The sequence below is a fragment of the Eriocheir sinensis genome, chromosome 27, assembly GCF_024679095.1.
Source record: "Eriocheir sinensis breed Jianghai 21 chromosome 27, ASM2467909v1, whole genome shotgun sequence".
Lineage (NCBI taxonomy): Eukaryota > Metazoa > Arthropoda > Malacostraca > Decapoda > Varunidae > Eriocheir > Eriocheir sinensis.
Genome location: NC_066535.1, coordinates 18245383 through 18265558, shown reverse-complemented (window position 1 = coordinate 18265558; position 20176 = coordinate 18245383). Strand labels below are relative to the sequence as shown.

Below are 20176 nucleotides of genomic sequence, written 5' to 3'. Positions count from 1 at the left end.
GCGGGGAGCATTTTCTGAAGCGGGGAGCATATTTCTGAAGTGGGGAGCATATTTCTGAAGCAGGGGGCATATTTCTGAAGCGGGGAGCATATTTCTGAAGCGGGGAGCATATTTCTGAAGTGGGGAGCATATTTCTGAAGCGGGGAGCATATTTCTGAAGTGGGGAGCATGTTTCTGAAGCGGGGAGCATATTTCTGAAGTGGGGAGCATATTTCTGAAGCGGGGAGCATATTTCTGAAGTGGGTGCATATCTCTGAAGCGGGGAGCATATTTCTGAAGTGGGGAGCATATTTCTGAAGCGGGGACCATATTTCTGAAGTGGGTGCATATTTCTGAAGCGGGGAGCATATTTCTGAAGTGGGGAGCATATTTCTGAAGCGGGGACCATATTTCTGAAGTGGGTGCATATTTCTGAAGCGGGGAGCATATTTTTGAAGTGGGTGCATATTTCTGAAGCGGGGACCAGATTTCAGAAGTGGGTGCATATTTCTGAAGCGGGGAGCATATATTCCTGAAGTGTCTGCATGATTGCATGCATGATTGTACCTTCATGAACTCTACAATGTGTGCGGATTTTGTGCCCTCTTCATACAGTTGCCCTTCAATATACCCAGTTAGGCATCCGCGCGTGAATTTCTGATCTCTTCTTGAATAGACCTCAACATCGACAGAGCTCCTGTTTGATACGTTCATTACATTATTGAATATATTCTTTCTTCAGTCTTGCGTGGATGTAGTTCACTAACTTCTCACGATAACTTCATGCTAATCATATGAATAGGATGAGTAATAGTAAAGGAAGCAGGCCAAGGGCAACAATAACAAAAAAAAGCACTCTAATCACTGTTCCCATCTCTGGAAACAAGTATTTATAAAGAGGTATGATTTCATGCCTTATCATCGGTAAATTGTCTATAAATGTCATACAAATATTTACGCTGAGCCACTTGAGATCCTTACAGCAAGTAGGGCTATTCATAGGAGCGACACATGCGACAGACGAGGAACACCTTTACAGACTTGTTCCGAGTGGACAACCCTATCAATTCCATGTAATTTGAAGTAGCAGGAAATGACGCAAATCGTAGGCGGGCGGGCCGTACCTACACCCCTCGAAGCACTCGACAGATAATTAAAAAGAGGAAGAAGATTTACCAGTTTATCGTCAGCAGCCGTGTGTGTGTGACCCGCTCGTGTGAGAAGCGACAGGTGGCTGGCGAGGCGGTGTTACAACATGTGAACTTAGCACACTCATGGAGACAAGAAGAAGGTGATTGAAGGGGACAGGGAAGGGATGGACGTGGTGATGGTCAATTGGATGAAACGAAGGGAGGTTAGGAAGGCGACAAAGAAGGGGAAAGACGTGGTAATAGACAGAGGGGTGAAATGAAGGAAGGTTATGAAGACGGCAAAGAAGGGGAAGGACGTGGTGATGGTCAATAGGAAGAAACGAAGGAAGGTTAGGAGCTAGGAACAAGATTAAGAAAGAATTAAGGGGAAGAAGGAAAATATATGGATGAATATGTGCATGAGGGCAGGATGATGTGAGATAGATAGACATATAGATAAATAGATAGATAGATAGAGATAGATAGATAGAGAGAGAGAGATACATAGATAGATAGATAGATAGACAGATAGATAGATAGACAGATAGAGAAAGAGTGAAAGAGATAATGAGGAAATTAATTACCGTTAATTTAGGAGAAAAAAAACAGGTGATACCAATAAGATTGCTCTGAAAGACTAGCATTTTCACACTGATTTGATCTTGATAAAAATAAATATCTACATCTTTCATCTGCAAGAGAGAGTTTTATTCTCATTGCTCTGAAAATTGATGAGTGGAAGAAAGATTGATTTAATGGTCAGCAGCCTCCCTTTATTGATTCTGAAGATAAAGGTGATGGGAAAGTAAAGCAAAGGGCTGTTATCAGACTAGTAGAAGGAGGTGGCAGTGGAGGAGAACACGAGTTTGTAAAATATTTGCAAATGCCAAAAAATCCACAAATCCCCTACAAAATATGTACATAATCCTCCCACTAAAATATCTCCTCGAATATGTACAAACAGAAGTGTTTTGCGCGGCGTGTGAGCGAGCCAGGTGAAAAAAGGTGAAGGACAAGCCCTTGCGTAACCTCTGTTCTCTTTGGTAGGCCTGAAAACACGACCTTGCCAGCAGGATCCAGGAAGGGTCGACGCACCGACTACAGATGACGCTACTGTATTGGGAGATGAGTGCTATGGGACTCGAGGCCAGGCTCCGTATGGCTGGTAACACTCGTGTAGGCTCAACGGGGTGCTAAACTATATAAGGAGTCATCGCCCTTGGTTGTCTGTCACTCCGACATGACTCCACGCGTCCTGCCAGTGGCCACAGTTCTTCTGGTGGTATTTGGTGCGGCGGCGGCGTTCCTGGCCACGCCGCTCAACACCACCGACCCGGATGTGGCTGCCATCCTGTGTCCAGAGCAGGTACTCACGCCCACTAAGTCTTTTGTTAGTCCATCAAGGAAACAACTTTTATTGGTCCAACAAGGAACCATCGATTATTGGGGACTAAGCAAGAAAAGTTCGTAGCAAATTATTAATGATTCATAAGATAGTTTATATTACCAACAACATACATCGTTTTTCTACGGAGAGTTAAGGCTTCTTCTCTAAAATAATTCATAAGTTCATGAAATAACGTTCGTGTCCCATGCCGACACAGTAAAAGCTTATAAATATGCAAATCATTCCTTTCCATTTTCCAGAACAAACGGAGAAAGCATGTACTACTAAAGCAGAAGGCATTTCCTAGCCGGCCTTCTCGAGAGCATGCTTGTCATTAACTTATTTTTCAAAGATTTCACCGGGAAAGCCCTCACAGTAAGAAGCTCTCAGTAGCTACAAACACCGGAAGGAATAGGAAAACACGAATCACAATCATAAAAGCAGGCATGTCCTTTATAGATAAGATAATAGGCTTTTCCATGTTCTATTGCTCACATTTATGCCAATGAATCATCCGATGTTTTAACAAAATCTCATTTTTCGTCAAGTAGTATGGATTACAACATTCTTATATTACTATTTTACCCTGCGTGAGGCGGACAAATTGATAAATCAGGAAGGTAAGGAATCCTTGGCCAAAGCTGAGGCGCTATTCGGCAAGGAAACAAAATTTCCTCTTTCTTCATGTTCCCGTTCTCTTCTGAACGTGACCTTGTCTGCCTCCGCCGCCAGACTGTGGGCGTGACGCGAGACCACAAGTGGATCACCCGCGAGGCCATCCGTCGCAACATCCGTCGCTTCTTCCTGGACAACCCGCCACCCGAGCAGTCCGACTTCAACGTGCCCACAGACGCCAGCCTCAGCGAGCTCTACCACGTCTACTACGGTGCCTACGCGTCGCCGGCTCGCTTCATCAATGCAGTAAACTCCATCGCAGCGGCCAACGTCCGAGCTGACTCTGCCCGCCAGCTTAGGTGAACCTTATTAATAACTTTAACGTACTGGAGGGCAAGTTCCAAGGGGAAGAAACCTTTAATCATAATTGCAATGCACTGGCTGGCTGATGGAGCCCGTTCTTAACCGATCTATGAGTACTACAGGAACCTTACCCACCACACACCCCTATCTTTCTACTCAAGTGGGGACAACTTATCATCTGAAAAAATACTTTAGTGTGAACGGGGCTCGAACCTCTGCCTTCAGGAGCGGTGTGTGTGTGTCTGTGTGTGTGTGTGTGTGTGTGTGTGTGTGTGTGTCGGCCATAAGTTTCATGATCCATTTAAAAATTTGATGTGAAAAAAAATTTGTACAAAAATACGAAAAACTAGTCAATTTGTATGAAAAATCTCATTTTCAAAATATGAGAGGTTGTGAAGTGTCGAATTCATTATATTAATATTATAAACAACATTTATGACTACAACTATTAAGAATCTAGTGCAGACTGTGTCCCCGCCACCGAGTTCCTGGCTAAGGTCCAAGAAATTACTACACCGTCTAGTTTTATGGCTGGAAACACCTCCGACTACACAACCCTGTTCCTTCACCTCATGCTAATCGGTCTTTTTTTGGTACACCAGGGGAGATGCGTTATGGGACCCGCGAAGAGTTAATGACGCTGCCCTTCCAACTTACATAAGACTTCAAAGTTATGGATAAGTATGGAGAAATCGGACAAAGAAATAAGGTCGATAGTGGCAGAGCGTTTGGAGGGCGAATCATCACTGCGGCTGATAACATGTGACCTGCCACCTGCAGCTCGCCCACACGTGCACGGTTGTGTTTGTCCGGGTCGCGGCGTACGTGTTGTGTAGAGAAACAATACTAGGAAAACAACAACCCTAATCTTCATGAGACAGAAATTGGTGGATCGAGGATATGAATAACGTCGTATTTTACAGCAATGGAAGCAGCTCAAGGACATCAGAAACAGAAAACAAAAAAAAAAGAGCCTCTCCATATGATACCGAGCTCACTTCTAGCCTCTCGTTCTTTTCTCTTTTGTCTTCGAAGGCCTTTTTGTTGTCTTAGTTTTTCGTCCTTGAGCTGCCTCCCTTGCTAAAAAAAATAAGGCACTGTTCCAGCAAAATGAAGACAGCGCGAGTGCCCAAAAGAGTGTCAGTTTCCCATAAAAAAATACTATTAAAAACTGCGCATTTATATTTTAGAGGTCAGCTTGACGTACGCTTTGTCTTTTTGTCCCAGCATCCAGACAAATTCAGAGGCTTTAGTAGGTACTGTCGGACGCTTCCACCCCGCACATCATCTATTTCCAAAGGCCGAAAAGGAAATCAGTCGGGTTCTAATAAGTGTTTTTTATTAGGTTCATGGTACAGAAGAAAGGTCAAACTACCACTAGGGTCATTAAACTATCCCTGGAAATACCCTAAACTCTTACGAAAGCCTTGTTAAATATATCAACTTGGGCGCCGAAATGTTTAAAAATATGACCCTTTTGGTGGCATTTCTTATCTTCACGAGGCAGAAACTGGTAAACCGAGGAGATAAATAATAAAAAAACGATCATCAAACACTGCGCAACTATATTTTAGAGGCCAGATTGACGTTCGCTTTTCCCTTTGCTACTCAGGCAGACGGCAAGACTTTTGGTGGCATTTGTATCTTCAGAAGGCAGATACAGGTAGACCGAGGATTCTGAATAGTGTAAAGCTATCATAAAAAAAACTGCGCCTTTACATTTTAGAGGCCAGCTTGACATCCACTTTTGTTTTTCTTGCTCAGGTACGATTCCAGCATCCAGGCAGACGAAGAGGATTTTGATGTCATTTGTATCTTCAGAAAGCAGAAACTGGTTGACCAAGGATATAAATAATGTATAACTATCATAAAAACTGCGCAATTATATTTTAGAGGTCAGCTTTTGCCTTTGGTCTTCAGGTACGATCCCAGCATCCAGGCAGACGGCGAGGCATTGGGTGACCTGCAAGATAAACTGTCCTCCAGGTATCCTCAGGTAAGGCATAAATAGCAGGTGGATACTGGTAGGTAATCAAAACATAAACATGCTACACGGGTCCATAGATAAACTAAAGGTGTTGGGTCACCATTAAGTAGTAAACATATAGATAGTAGTTACGCAGTGGGTGTTATACTATATAAAAAAAACTTACATGGGTAGTTTAAAGTGAAGAAATATACACCAGATGCCGTTGAATACGTTAGAATATCAGTGATTGGGTGTTACTAGGCTACATAACAGGGCAGAGCAGTAAGGGCATGATTATAATGGAGCAAAACACACAGACAGAGAGGCTAACACACAAGGCAAGTCTCAAAACACGATAGTCATGATGGAAAAAACACGAGGCGGTACACCTTTTAGCTGATTGCTACACACACACACACACACACACACACACACACACACACACACACACACAAAAGCAGAAGGTACGCAGCTGACCTTCCCCTTGACTTTGTCCTTCTCCCTCCCTTTAAAGAACATACATTTCATTGTACCTTCTCATTGCTTATTATACTTATTTTACTTAACTGAAATTTCGCAGTGCTAAGAATCTAATTAAGTGTAGTCTCTCTCTATCTGTCTGTTTTTCTATCTATCTATCTATTTATCTATTAATCCTTTTCTCTTCTCCTCTCCTCTTTTCCCTTCTCCTCTCCTCTCCTCTCCTCTCCTCTCCTCCCCTTTCCTCTCGACTCCTCCCCTTTCCTCTTCTCTTATATCTCTAACCCCCTTCCTCTTTTTCTTTCCTCTCCCCACAGCTTCTGACGTCCATCCTAGTGAACGAAGCTTACTCGGCCGCGCGCTCACTCCTCGGCCTCTCCCTCCACTCCATCCAGAAGTTCTACGCGCACTCCACCTGGGTCGAGGCGGGTAACACTGACATTCTCCCCGACCTCGGACTCCCTGGCAGCCTTATTGACAACGTTGCGGGGCCCGAGGAGGACGTCTGCACACCTTGTTCCCAGAGTCAGGTGATTCTGGTTATTATTTACCTGGAGTGCTTGGGGGGTTGGTTTGTCATTGTGTAGTGGCGTGATTTGTCTTGATGTTCGCTCTCGTTCTTTTTTTTTAGAGCGCTGAAGTTAGTCAGTCAGATATCTTGACCTAAATTCATGAGGTCGATGCGTCAAGTGCGATCTGATCCATGGGAGTCGATCATCAAAGTACTGAATTCTCCTCCTCTCTTCTCTTTCCTTTCCTTTCCTTTCCTTTTCCTTTCCTTTCCTTTCCTTTCCTTTTCTTCCTTTCCCTTTGTCGAGTAATGTGAAAGTGGCTGCCTGTGTCCGTAGATTTTTCGCGTCACTACCTGGGTAAGGCTCCACCCGTGACACACTGCTTATCTTATAGGGATTATAAAGTTGTTGATAATGTGGTGAAAACCTTGCTGAAAACTTTCTGGCGATCGGTCTCCTTATGTCAAATGTGGCATAAGATTTCCCAAGACTTTTGCGTTGAACAATTTGTGACGTAGGCTCCAGAAAGCTTTTGGAAATTTTGAGTAGCGAACTGTAATGTTGCTTTGGTAGGACTAAATACGAATATTTGGAGGACGAGTGGCGGTGCTACTACTACTGCTACTACCACTATTACTACTACTACAACTACTACTACTACTACTACTACTACTACTACTACAATTTGCCTTGGTTTGTGTAGTTAGTGGCCAGCAGAGCCATACGATGACACAGCGCTGGGGTTGGCCAGTCACTTTACCGCCTCGGAAGGGTGGATTTAATAATTTAACCAACACGTGTTTTTGTCCATTTCCAGGGCTCGTGTGAGGGTAACGTGGTCGCGGGCGCTGGCCTCACCACCGGGTATTACCAGTTCACCGACGAGGACGCTGATGACTTCCTTATCCCCAAGCCCTCCTCTGGTGAGTGAGTTCTAGCGGAGGTGAGATCTTCATAATGGTAGTGATGACTGACTAATTGACTGATTGATTGACTTCGTGGGTTCGTGAGTGAGTGAGTGTTTGTCTTTTCTCATTTTTTTACTATCTTCTCTCTCATCTCCTTTCTTCTTCTCTCCTCTTTTTCCTCTTCTCTCCTCTCTTCTCCTCTCCATTTTTCTCTCAATTTTCCTCCCTTTATTTTTTCTCTTGTGTTTCCTTACTATTTTCTTGTCTTCTCCCCTCTCCTCTACTCTACTCTTCTATACTCTAATCTCCTCTCCTGTCCTCTCCTCTCCTCTCTTATCTCTAATCTTTTCTCTGCTGCAAAAAATATTCAGTGCTTTTATTCGTGATGTCAAGCGGAATGGTGCATCAGAACTAGTGAACAAAGCTCAAGAGTAAACAAAACTCCCTTCCTGTTCATGGTGCAGGCGGCAAATGCAGTCACGGAGGCACGCTGGACGAGAGCGCTGCCCAGCCGGCCATCGGGGGTATCAACAAGGACACGGCCTCGCCCTGCTTCTCGCCGCACCACCACCTCCACCAGCAAGCCGCAGACCTCGCCGTGCAGGTCAGGACACACCCAAGACAACGCACATACATCGATTGTCTGGCCACAGTCTTAAACATTTTGACATCTAAACACACAGACTTTCGTAGGAGTAGTAGGAATGTCCGTGGGTAGTACGTATTATGGCCCTGGTGGTAGTTGGACAAAGCTTCTGTACCGTGCTAACCCTCCCTCATGCCACTAGACAATTTCGGAAGCTTTCTCACTCTTCCTCCCTCAATCATATCCGCTATAGTCCAGCTATTGAGTTCCAGTGCATGTTATCCCTCAGGCAGCTCTCTTTTTACAGCTGTCAGCATTATTAGATAATCTCGGAAGCTTTTTCACTCCTCCTGAACCTCACTGCGTGCCACCCCTCCCTCAGACTGCTCTCTTTTAACAACGGACAGCACCTCTCGGCAGCTATTCACTCCTCTCTCAACCATATCCACCAAAATCCAGATACTGATACGTGCCCTCCCTCCCTCAGGCCACCGAACACTACCTAGACGTGGTGCTGGACGCAGTGGGCAGCGACAAGTACCGGCGGCTATTCGATCTTTACCAAGGCTCAGCGCTCTCCATCGTGATCGACACCACGAGTTCGATGACGAGTGAGATCAACGCCGTCAAGGATCAGGTGGCGGAGATCGTGGCCTCCATCCCAACGGAGCTGTATATTCTTGTCCCGTTCAACGACCCTAGTAAGTGTCCCTTCAGTGAGTAAGTCCCTTCAGTCAGTTAGTGTCTCTTATGTAAATGGTTCCTCCCTTCATCAGCTGCTGGGCTTGTAGGTTGTGTACTTTATCTTTGTCCGTCAACTATTTTTCTCACTCTGGATTTCGGGTGTTAAAAGATTTATTTAAAGCAACATACTGATTCACTTCACAGCAATTACGTACTAATACATTTTTTTTTTCGAGGGGATCATCGTGGTCTGTCTTCTCTTTTTCTTTTCTTTACTTTATCTCTTCACGTCTCTTCTCTCCTCTCATTTCTTACTTTGTGATGAACGCACACACGCACACACTTGGGGTCATTAACAAGGATACTCAGCACAAGTAAAATAGGACTTCTTTGCAACAGCCGTGGGTCCCGTGACGAAGACTGACGACTCTGACGAATTCCTCGCGGCTGTCAACAAGCTGAATGCCTACGAAGGCGGCGATATCCCGGAATTGTACTGGCAAGGACTGCAGGTAAGAGCCGTGGAAAGTCTGGTTGTCTTATACATAGGAATACATAGGAAGAAAGAACAGACACCAAAAGATCTGGCGGTCTATAGTGAGGGTGTCTGTTTACTACCGCTACTACTAGTAATCTACGTGTGGTTAAATAGTCTACGTGTGGTAGAAGACACACCAACAGCAAATTTAATTCCGTAACACGCTGTTCCCATTCCGTCAGTTAAGTTTTCACGTGTGTGTATGTTTGTAAACGACTCCCTTCCACAAAGAAACCCATGCGGCTCCCACAAAAAAGTCAGTTAAGTTCGTTTTATAAGTGTGTTGGAAACGATTCCTTCGTTCCCTCCCTCAGCTCTGGTATAGAGAACACACCAACGGCAAAACGATACCAAGAAACCCCATAACAAGCCGCTCCTACGATCAGTCAGTCATGTTTCTATGTGCGTATGTGTGTTGCAACGATTCCCTTTCGCTCCCTCCCTCAGCTCGCCCTCACCAACACCCCAGACTACGGCAACGTCTTCTCCTTCACGGACGCCGAGGGGAAGGACGGCGAGATCATGGAGAGCGTCATATCACTGGCGCAGGAACGTAACATCAAGGTAAAGAAAAAGAAGCCACAGGAACGGATCACTAACTCTGCAAACCTACCCTTCACACACAATTTTTTTTTGGGGGGGCGTTATCCATGTCTCTACTACAGCATAACAACTTACCATGGTAGTTCATTTAACGGATTTCAGTACAGATTGGAATGAGGAGACGCCTACATCAGCAAAACAAGACACAATATTGATTATTTTCTTATTATTTCAGGTGACGGTCATTTTCAGTGGATACCTTGGTTATAAAGACGCCTCGAGCACTACTGTCGGTGTGGAAACTCGTGACCCGCGGTTGGTGACTGGCGTGGACGAGTACCGGCGACTGGCGGACTCTACAGGCGGCCTCTTCATCCCCTCCTCCAAGTTTGAAGTTGACGCCATCACGCCCATCCTCGGTGATAGCGTTCAGAGCGTTGATGTGAGTAGTATTATGTATGTTGTGCTTTGAGTCGCCCCTTCCTTTCTCTTTCTTTCTCCGTCCCTTTCATACGACCACGGTTTTGCCTTTTCATGCTTTGTGACTCCCTCTCTTTACTCTCTTCTCTTTCCCTTTCTCCTTTCCTCTCTCATGATCCACGGTTTCCTCATCTTGTGCTTCTTGCCTTCCCTTCTTTGCTTTCTCCTTCACTTTTTCATGCTTCAAGATCTTTCTTCTTTTTCATTCACTTTCCTTTCATGTATGATCCCACGGTTTCTTCTCCTTGTGCTTCGTGCCTCCCTTCGTTCTCTCTTTTCTTTCCTCGTGCTTCAAGACCTCTCTCCCCTCTCCTTTGTCTTTTTCGTTCGCATGCTTCACGGGTTTCCTCCTCTTTCTCCTATATCTATATCCTATATCTACCTTTCCTCTCTCCTCTTTCTAATGTTCTATGACTTCCTTTTTTTGTTTCGTATCTCTTCTCCCTCTCTCCTTGTCAACAACGAGTAATCATTAATTTTAACTTCTTCCTTTTAAATGGTTGTATTCTCTACTATCCATGTTGACAAGAATTAGGTGCCTCCTCTCACTTTATTCTTCTCTTTTTCATGCCTCAAGAACTCCCTTCTCTCTCTACTTCCTTGGAACGTGCCTTCATGCGTCGTTTCAGGTGGACATTACGATGTTGAAGGACGTGACCGGGGAACACCTCATCCAAGTACCTATCGACGACTCCATTCAGGACTTCGAGGTGCAGCTGGTGGGGTACATGGACTCCGCCGTGATGAAGGACATGACAGGTAAAGCACTTATGTAATAAACGCTTTAGAGACAAACCGGGTGGCTTTAGAGGCAAAACAGATGTAAGCAAAAATAAATTACTCTCGACGGTATGTTTAATCTCAACTTAATTTCCGGAGGTAGTTATTTTATTTTTCCTTGATTTGACTTGTAACTGAAAGAGTGCGTATGAACTGGCTAACTCCTCCCTAAAAGACTGCGTACAAACTGGCTGATGTCCCCCTTAACAACCACAGGCACGACGTACGACCTGCTGGACAACGCGGCACTGGAGGCGGCGGCAGTGGAGGTAGTCACGTCCTCGGCGGCACTGCGACTCCTGCGCTTCACCAACCCTCGCTTCGGCCCGTGGACCCTCGACTTGGCGGCGGACTCTGCCTACTCGGTGAACGTGAACGCCAACTCCTCCCTCAGCTGGCTCGGGGGGTTCTCCGTCCTCGACCCTTCGCCCCCGCACCCCCACTTCAGCGAGGTGGAAGGCCGCCCCCTCACAAGTAACACACATGCGCACGTATAAACTATAGTCTTCGTACACTAAGTTGGTCTGGAAACCCCGCCTCTTCCCTCACCTTCCCTCCGAGGTAACATTGACTATTACTTACAACCTCCTTCCAACAAATCAATCAGCTCCCTTAGCCATAGACGACGGGGCGGGGCAACTGGGAAGGCTGAGTGTACGGTGACAGTAATAAACTAATAAAACTAATCGACTACTAATCAATAAATAGCAATAATAATTAAAGTATTAAGTAAAGTTAGGAGCATACACTTTGGCTGCGCGTGGCCTCGGTGCTGATCTCTGTCGCATTGTCATTTGTTAGAGTGAACTGATATAGAATCCGATACTTTGAACATGGGATTTAAGAGTCAAAACGCTTTTATTTACGTTTCAAAATATAAAACTTGGGTACTGCTTTAACGGTTATTATTATACGAGTTCCTATTGCATGAACTTATCGAATTACGTAGGATTGTGACGCGTTACTAAATGCCATGTAAAAAAAAAAAGAAAAAAAAAAGCTTACAAAACGATAAAAATGCCTCAATTCTATTCTAGTAGTTCCTCAAAGTACCGGATTTTATGACTATTTACTCACTCAGTCTAACAATTCTAATGATAGTCACATACATTGGATTATTAAACAAAATACATTAATCTTAGAATGCACTATTTGATATTTCTCTGTTCACTTTTTTCCAGACACGGTGTATTACGTGGACGTCACCCTGATTGGCTACCTGGAGAACAACGTTATTGATGTGCACAACATTGAATACATCGACAACGTAAGAGCACGCAGTTGAAATGTTTTTCGTATTCATTTATACGAGTCAGAAAATTCATTATATTCAATTCTATACTAAACGTAGGTCTGCTAGGTCAAGCTTTCAAAATAACGCACCTGTTTGAATTCTGTTGGTGTCAGATTTTACTATGTAGGTTAGATTTGCCAATTTGTACGCACCATTTAAACAAGCGCTCATTATGGCGAAAAAAGAGTGAAAAGGTGAGCTCAAGTTGCCTGGAGCTGCATGATATCGTAAGCGTGCGTGCTAGCAAGCTTAAGTGCTTGCGCTCGTGTGTGTCTGCGTGCGTTAACCCTGCAAAGTATATCAATCAACAGCTCTTGAGTCAGGTTTCTCATGAAAAAGTGTCGGAAATTACTTTAATAAACGAAACACTGGAGATACCATGATATACTCCGTTCGCTTTGTTCACTCCTTAATTACTACTAAGGAAGAATCTAACTGACTAATATTTTTGAAAACAGTGCACTAGATAAGTCTGATTGACAGCTACTACTTAATACAGTGCAGTAGGTAGGGTCTGGCTGACCCTGCGTGTTCTCCACCCCTCAGAGCGGCCTCACGTTGCGGAACATCACTTACGATGGAGACATTGACGACGAGTTCTACATCCGCTCCGAGCCCCTCCCGGAGCAGCCTTTCAATATGAGGCTGTGCGGACACGTGCAGTCTGGCAACGAGTTCTGCCGCATGCTGCCCGTGCTGATCACCCCCGTGCAGGCCAGCGTGGAGGTGTGGGCCACGTCGGAGGACCTCTCGACCCGCCCAGGGGAAAGCACCGCTGGAGACTTCCTCATCACGAACTACGGCCTCGACTCTGACTTCCAAGTGTCTGTCACCGACGACATGAAGTATTTTACGAGCCTCAGTCCATCCACGTAAGCAAAATCGATATACTTTTTTTTCATTCTTATGTATGAGCAAGGATACATACATACAGCCGACGGAAATTCATGAACCATCAATCATGTTGGTACTTATTCAGTGTTTTCGTGCAGAGCCACCAACAAGAAAACTATCCCTTCACCAGCCAAGTCAAGAAACATGCGATTCACGGACACGTGAACTTAAGTACCAGGCAAATTAAGTGTATAGTTTTCCGTTGACATCTGGCAGAAGGTGCGGGAGTCAGATGTCTCAGTTCACGAATCTGTAAACCTAAATATTTACAGATAAAGCGACAACGCTGTTGTTGTCTATTCATAACCAATGTTTTACAAATAACACTGACTAAAAACTTTTTTTCAATTTTTCTTTCACTTTTCCAGCATCCACTTGAAAAATAACGAGTCTGGATTGGTGACGGCCACCTTCACCGTGCCGTCTAGCAGCCTGCCCGGCACCGTCAGTACCATTGTCTTCACGGCCCAGAGTGTGAAGCAGACGCACTCCGTCAACAGCGCCGTAACTCAGCTCGTCGTGCTGCCCGAGGTGGGGACGGTCGTGTGAGGCAGTGACAGGCTGGGCAAGGAGCACAATGACTCCGAGTGACAGGCAGGGCGAAGAGCCAGGAAGACTAATGTTGATATACTGGGAGAGAAACATGTAACAGGGACGATGATGTCTTCATAATATCAGATTGTAAAAAAAAGTAGATGAAACATTTGCCATGGGGAACTTTCCATTCAAGTACTGCAAAATCATTGATCAAAAAGATGGTTAGTTTGAATTGCATGTCTAGATATATTATATAAATATGCAGGAAAGTGAGAACGAAAAAATAAGTGGCTGCTACACACAAGTATGTTAGGGTCTCTTGCACGTTTGGCTCTCGTCACAGACGGTTGACACGGCACCTCCATCATGCAGTCTGGACCCCGAGCCAGACTGCAGCGGCTACACGGACGCCGCCATCTGTGCCCAAAAGAACTGGACCACCACGGCCACCCTGCAGGACTCAACTTCAGGTAGGCTCTTCCATTTTCTTGAGTATAAATTTAAAAACTGTCTCGTACAGAAACAACTTTGGGAATACTCAGGAAAATAGGAATGGCCCTTATATGAGTGCCTAAAACTGGAAGGCTGCGTACAAACTGGCTAACATGTCCTATTGATCCTCTGTCAGGTCTGAGCAATGCCTACGCGATTCCCGCCGGCTTCGGGTCAGAGGTCACCGGACTGAGCCCCGGAACGACCAACCCCGTGACGGTCTACTATGAAGCTTCCTGTTGCAATCCCCAGGTGGATATTATTGGCGTGGACACCGTGGGCAACGTGGGCAAGTGTAGTATTGACATGGGCGTTTTAGGAGGTAAGAAATAGCGTAACAGTACTATTATTATCATCATCATCATCAACATCATCATCATAGAAACATAAGAACGTAAGGAGTTTGCAAGAGGCCGGTAGGTCTCTGCAAGGCAGCTCCTGTGAACCTAACCCTCAAATGTCACCTTGTTTCCCAAAAGCCCTCCAGGCCAGTCTCGTGTGCGTGGAGTTGTGCGCACATTAGTCACACGAGATGGAAGCAGAAAAATTTATAAGCAACGCATGGAGGTGTTCACACGGTTCAAATAAAATACTGACGGACGAAACGATAAGGTGTGTGTGTGTTTGTGTGTGTGTGTGTGTTGTGTGTGTGTGTGTGTGTGTGTGTGTGTGTGTGTGTGTGTGTGTGTGTGTGTGTGTTATGAGAAACCCGCGGGAGAATGCATGTGATTTCGATTTGAGGCACCTGTCAGCGTTTAGCGGGACACATGAGACATTGTTGAGCAGTGAAGATAAAGTTGGGGCACATGATATAGCTCATCTACCCTGCATTGGCCCCTCATTTTGCAACAGTGATGATGAAAATGCAAAATTGTTACTATTATTAGCTACTATTAATAATACTAAAATCATGACAATAAGTATGACCACCACCACCACCACCACTAATAATAATAATAATAATAATAATAATAATAATAATAATAATAATAATAATAATAATAATAATAATAATAATAATAATAATAATAATAATAATAATAATAATAATAATAATAATAATGAAATTGACGATGAAATAACAGCCAAATGTTCTGCGCGTGCACGTAAAAAATTAAACGATCGTGGTATTTGTTTGTTTTGTCCGTGTGTGTTCAGGAGCCATCCTGGACCTGGAGGTGGAGTCCGTGGGCGTGCACTGGGCCATGCTGCGCTGGACCCTCACCGAGAGCGTCCTGGAGCTGCACAAGTACTCGCTCCTCATCAACGACGACTTCACCTCAGAGTTCCGCTGCACCGAGGTACGCACGCCGCTGTTAGGGCACGAGGAAGCTTGACTCGATTCATCGCCGAGCGCTTATGTTTTTCTTGTTTGTTTGTTTTGTTTTTTTACAGAAAAGGGGGAAGCTTAAGAACGCAAAAATATAAAAAAAAAAGTTCGCAATTGCTCTGCTCTTGCAAATAGCGTTTAGTAGAGTAGATCAAAACAGAGAAGCCAAAGTCATTTAAAAAGTTTCTTGATACTCCTCTCTTGAAAGTGTTTAAGTGGTAGGCAGGAGGAAATACAGACGCAGGAACGCTGTGTCTGTTTCATCATTCTGTTCCTGCAATAGGGGACTCCTTTGCCTTCTAGGTTTTCTCTCTCGAATGCAACTATTTCATGCTACTTTTCTATCCTTTATTTTTCACTTTTTTTTTAATTTATCATTATATATTGTCTATGCCTGTTCCACTATATGGTCTGATCCTCCGCTTGTCAATCATCCTAATGTTTTCTTCTTCCCTTCATCCCCTCGTGTTGTCCAGGCTGAGTGTCATCACAACGTTACGGACCTCCAGCCCTGCAGTCTCCAGACCTTCCAGCTGACGCCTTACTTTTACCTAGGGGAGGAGGACCGTCTCGGCCTGCCCGCCTACACCGACGCCACCACCCTCGATCTCGGTGCGTGTGACACCCTGCATCTGCTTGACAAGAATGTTTTCATTTTAATGAGGATAAGTGTTTACCGCTAATGAACGCGCTTTTTCTTTGATAGATAATAGCAATGCAATGAGGTATTTGTTACTTTCTGTCTCTATCTCTAGTATACCCAATACCACCTTCATTTCTTTTAAATTTCACTTCAGTAAACTCAAACTATGACATATTAATCAGAATACCATTTTATTGACACTGACATCAAGCCCTTGAAATGCAAATGTTGGGGAACCCATGAAAAAGCTGTTCCATTCTCCTATTCAGCTCAGCTCTACGTAATGGCTCTTCAGGAAGCTCTCAATGACCTATAGCCTACCTATTCTCAAGGGCTGCTGAGTCGTGACTCAATCCTGCCTCCACAGAGCCCGGTTCGCCCGTCAACGGCAGGCAAATCAACTCCACCATTACTACGGCCACAGTCGCCTGGGATTCCGTGAACTCTTTTTGCCTTCACCAGTTCCAGGTAACGCAAGAGAGACACTGTTAGAAGTCAACCAGTTGATATTTGTTTATGGTTATCTTCTAAACCTCCTTTCTCACTTCTACGTGGGATGGATATTTCTGACAGCTCTCCTCCACCCAGCCCGATCAAACGCATCGTTTTCTAACAGATATTTCTTTTTCTTCTACCAAATCCTTCCTTGTGTAGTTCATCCCCTTTCGCTTCGGTCTTCCTTTCTTTTTGCCTTGCACCTCCACTTCCAGCATTTCATCCTGTTACGGCAAATGCTCTACTTTCATATCTCCACCCGCTCCTCTCTGTCTTATATTCTACAGCTTCTGGGTTTCTACTCCTAGTTTGGTTGTCTGTCTGTTATCAGTTTACGCTTGATGACCTGCCCAATTTAATTTCTTATTCTTGACCCTAAATTCAATATCTTCAACCTATTTATTATCCCTTATTGGTGAATAGGTATAGAGTTAACCTTTTCCTCTTGGTTTACTCTTACTCGTTTCTCTCAAAACTTTCATGACCTCATCCACGGACAAGTCTTTTTCTTTTTACGTTTTAGCCTATGGCGCCGGTAGACTTTCTTGGCAGAGCCTGGTGCTCGGCCCCAGCCCGTTATGGCGCAGGCAAGTGTTTATGGTGGCTTCATCTTGCTTGCATTAGAGATTAAGGTGCGCGGTGTCATCTCCCACAGGTGTGTTACCGGCCCTACGGCTTCCCGGGGACGGAGGTGTGCGAGCGGACCAGCGCCGAGTTGTACGAACTGCGCGGTATCGAGCCCTGCGCCGTCTACGTGGTCACGGTGGTCTCCCTCTCGCCCTCGGGACTACCCAGCGACCCTCTGGAGTTTTACATCAACAGTGACGAAGCAGGTAGGGAGAGCTGTCTATCTTTCTATCTATCTATCTATTTATTTATCTATCTATCTATCTATGTCTTTCTACCTATATATGCATCGACCTATCTATCTGTCTATCTATCCGTCTATTTATAAGTGTGTCATTCAACATGCAAATTCCTCTACCTATCAAACTGTTTATCTATCTGTTTATCTGTCTATCTATATTTCTGTCTATGTCTACCTATATATTCATCTACCTACATATCAACCAATCAATCAATTAATCACTCAATCAGTCAATCTATCTATCTAACCATCTATCTATCTATCTATATTCCTTTACCTCCCCTCCCCACATCCAATGGCACATCACATCTCCGCCCTCCAGCTGCGACCCACCCTTCACTTTTAACCCATTTCCTTGCAACTTTTCGCTCCTTTCCTTCCCGTGTCTGCCAATCCTGCCAGTCTTACTATACTTGCACTCCTTCCTCTCTTTCCTCCTGCAGACCCCGAGGCGCCCAGGAACGTGGAGGTGGAGCAGGTCACAGAAACCACCGTCAGCCTCACTTGGGACGACCCGCTCCACCGTGTTCTGTGCATCGACAGGTATTTTTTTCTTTATTTCTCTCTATCTATCTATCTCTCCCTATCGGTCTGTATATCTGCCTATCTATCTATCTGTCCATCCATCTATCTATCTTTATCTCTTTATCGTTCAAGCACACCAAATGAAATTCAAAGTACGTATATATTTTTTTTTCTAACATGCGAAAAAAAGGTTCTTCTTCCTTCAGTTTTCTTAGCGATCGTTCACACTCGCCTACAGGACGGAACGGGGTGTCCCTAATCATGACCTGAATGCATGAATCTGGACTGCACTGAGCATACGTATTCTGCAGGTACATGATATCGTACGGCGAGGTCGAGTTGATGAGGACGCAGGGGGATCGAGGGGCCCACGTCACCCTCAGGCAGAACCAGGCCACTGTCTCGGAGCTTCTGCCGTGCACCAACTACACCTTCGTGGTAGCCGCCGTTTCTTTTACGGGAAAAGTCGGACCCGGTGCCCAGAGGAGCGCTGCGACACTAGAGATGGAAGGTGAGAACTATAACCAAAATATTGTTCGGTGATGTTCTAAACAGACTCTTCCCTCTTGCATTTTTGTCATCTAGTGACGAATAGAAAATGTAACACGATCTATCAATAACTAGATTTCTCACGGACCTTAGATAATTTTTCAGTTTCGTGTACACCGATTTAGATCTAAGGATAACAAAACTCACTCAGCATCTTCGTTGTTTTCATCCTACTCGAAGACGCAAAAGAACTGGGTTTTCCTTTAAGTACGAGTCTAATAAATAATTGGTCAGTGCATCTCTTACAAACATCACCCTGAGAACACACTCCCAGATTCAAAGATGTGTGTTCTAACCTTCCTGCCCCGTCACAGATCCCAGCCCCGTGGAAGCGCTACTTGTCGAGCCCAACACCACCACTTCCCTGAAAGTCTCGTGGTCCACGGATAGAGTCTGTGTCGACCACTTCTCCGTTTGCTACTACGAACACTCTGTACCGGAGATAAAGTGTCATGACGAATACAACACTGATACCATCCTAGAGGACTTGTTCCCGTGCACTGATTACAGCGTCATCGTCACCGCCATCACGCCTTCAGGAAGGGAAAGCGAGGAAACCTACAGCGGGGCCACGACTCTCGAAGTCAGTAAGTATCTTAGACGGTAGGCTGTGACTGGCCCGAAGGCAGGAAGGCTTAAGGCACTGCTTATATCCTTTGACTAAGTCATTAAGTACTAAATAACCTCTACATTCTATAATAACTCATGGGCGAGCCTTTAATTATGACCCAGAGGTGCACAGCGTCGCAGGGAAGTTTAAGAAAAAGACACCGATTTTTTTTCCCATCAGCCCCTGGAGAGCCCCGGAACTTGAAGGTGCTGGAGAGGACGTCTCACACACTGCAGTTAAGCTTCGACCCGCCGACCACTGGCATCCAGTGCGTCAATGAATATGACATCCAGGGAATAAAATTAGATTCTTATTCATCGAGGGACAAAATCATCTGGGGGAAGGTGCCTGTAGAACCTTATCAGGAAAGTTTGTTTACCAACCTCATGGCCTGTGCCAACTACGAGATACGTGTACGCTCCGTGACGCGAGGCCTCCTCACCAGTGACTGGGTGTCCGTGGTCACCAGCACACTGGAGGACACGCCCAGTGTACCACGCAACTTGCAGCTGTTGGACGCCACGCCTACGACTTTGACGGTGCAGTGGTGGGAGCCGATGGACAACTACTTGTGTGTTGACAAGTACAGCGTCAGGTGGTGGCACCACCGCGGAGGGATCGAAGGCAACCAGATGTTAGTACTGAGAAGCACACGAAGCCCATTGGTGGACCCCATGACCCTGCCAAACCTCGACCCATGCACCGAATACAATGTGGAAGTGGTGGCCGTCACGCCCAATGGAGAGGAGAGTGCAGCTGCACCCCTCACGGCTTTTACTACTGGCTGTGTCCACTAAGGATGAAGTGGAGTGTCAAGCCGCCGCTTTCATCATTTCAAGGCGCCCACTGACAGCCTAACAATTGTCCACTCCTTCCCTCACTTCCAAAAGTCATCATGTCACTCTGTATGAGGTAATTGTGCAAGCGTCGAGTGGTTTCAGTAAATTTAATTGATAAATATATATAGGAACATGCAATAATTATC

General features: G+C 45.1%; 1 protein-coding gene across 1 annotated transcript; it reads left to right on the top strand.

The window, feature by feature from the left end:
- Nucleotides 1–1118: 1118 nt before the first annotated feature.
- Nucleotides 1119–20163, top strand: LOC127004232 (von Willebrand factor A domain-containing protein 7-like). Its single transcript, XM_050871779.1, has 26 exons — nt 1119–1270; nt 2157–2475; nt 3229–3470; nt 5395–5470; nt 6241–6453; nt 7253–7358; nt 7808–7947; nt 8417–8630; nt 9013–9125; nt 9599–9715; nt 9930–10136; nt 10804–10933; nt 11171–11428; nt 12136–12221; nt 12795–13120; nt 13511–13673; nt 14023–14149; nt 14308–14493; nt 15330–15472; nt 15978–16113; nt 16512–16612; nt 17295–17472; nt 17951–18050; nt 18344–18543; nt 18896–19168; nt 19372–20163. Exons 2-26 carry the CDS (start codon nt 2350–2352, stop codon nt 19986–19988), a joined length of 4578 nt encoding a protein of 1525 aa, XP_050727736.1. The 5' UTR covers nt 1119–1270; nt 2157–2349; the 3' UTR covers nt 19989–20163.
- The last annotated feature ends 13 nt before the right edge of the window (nt 20164–20176 follow it).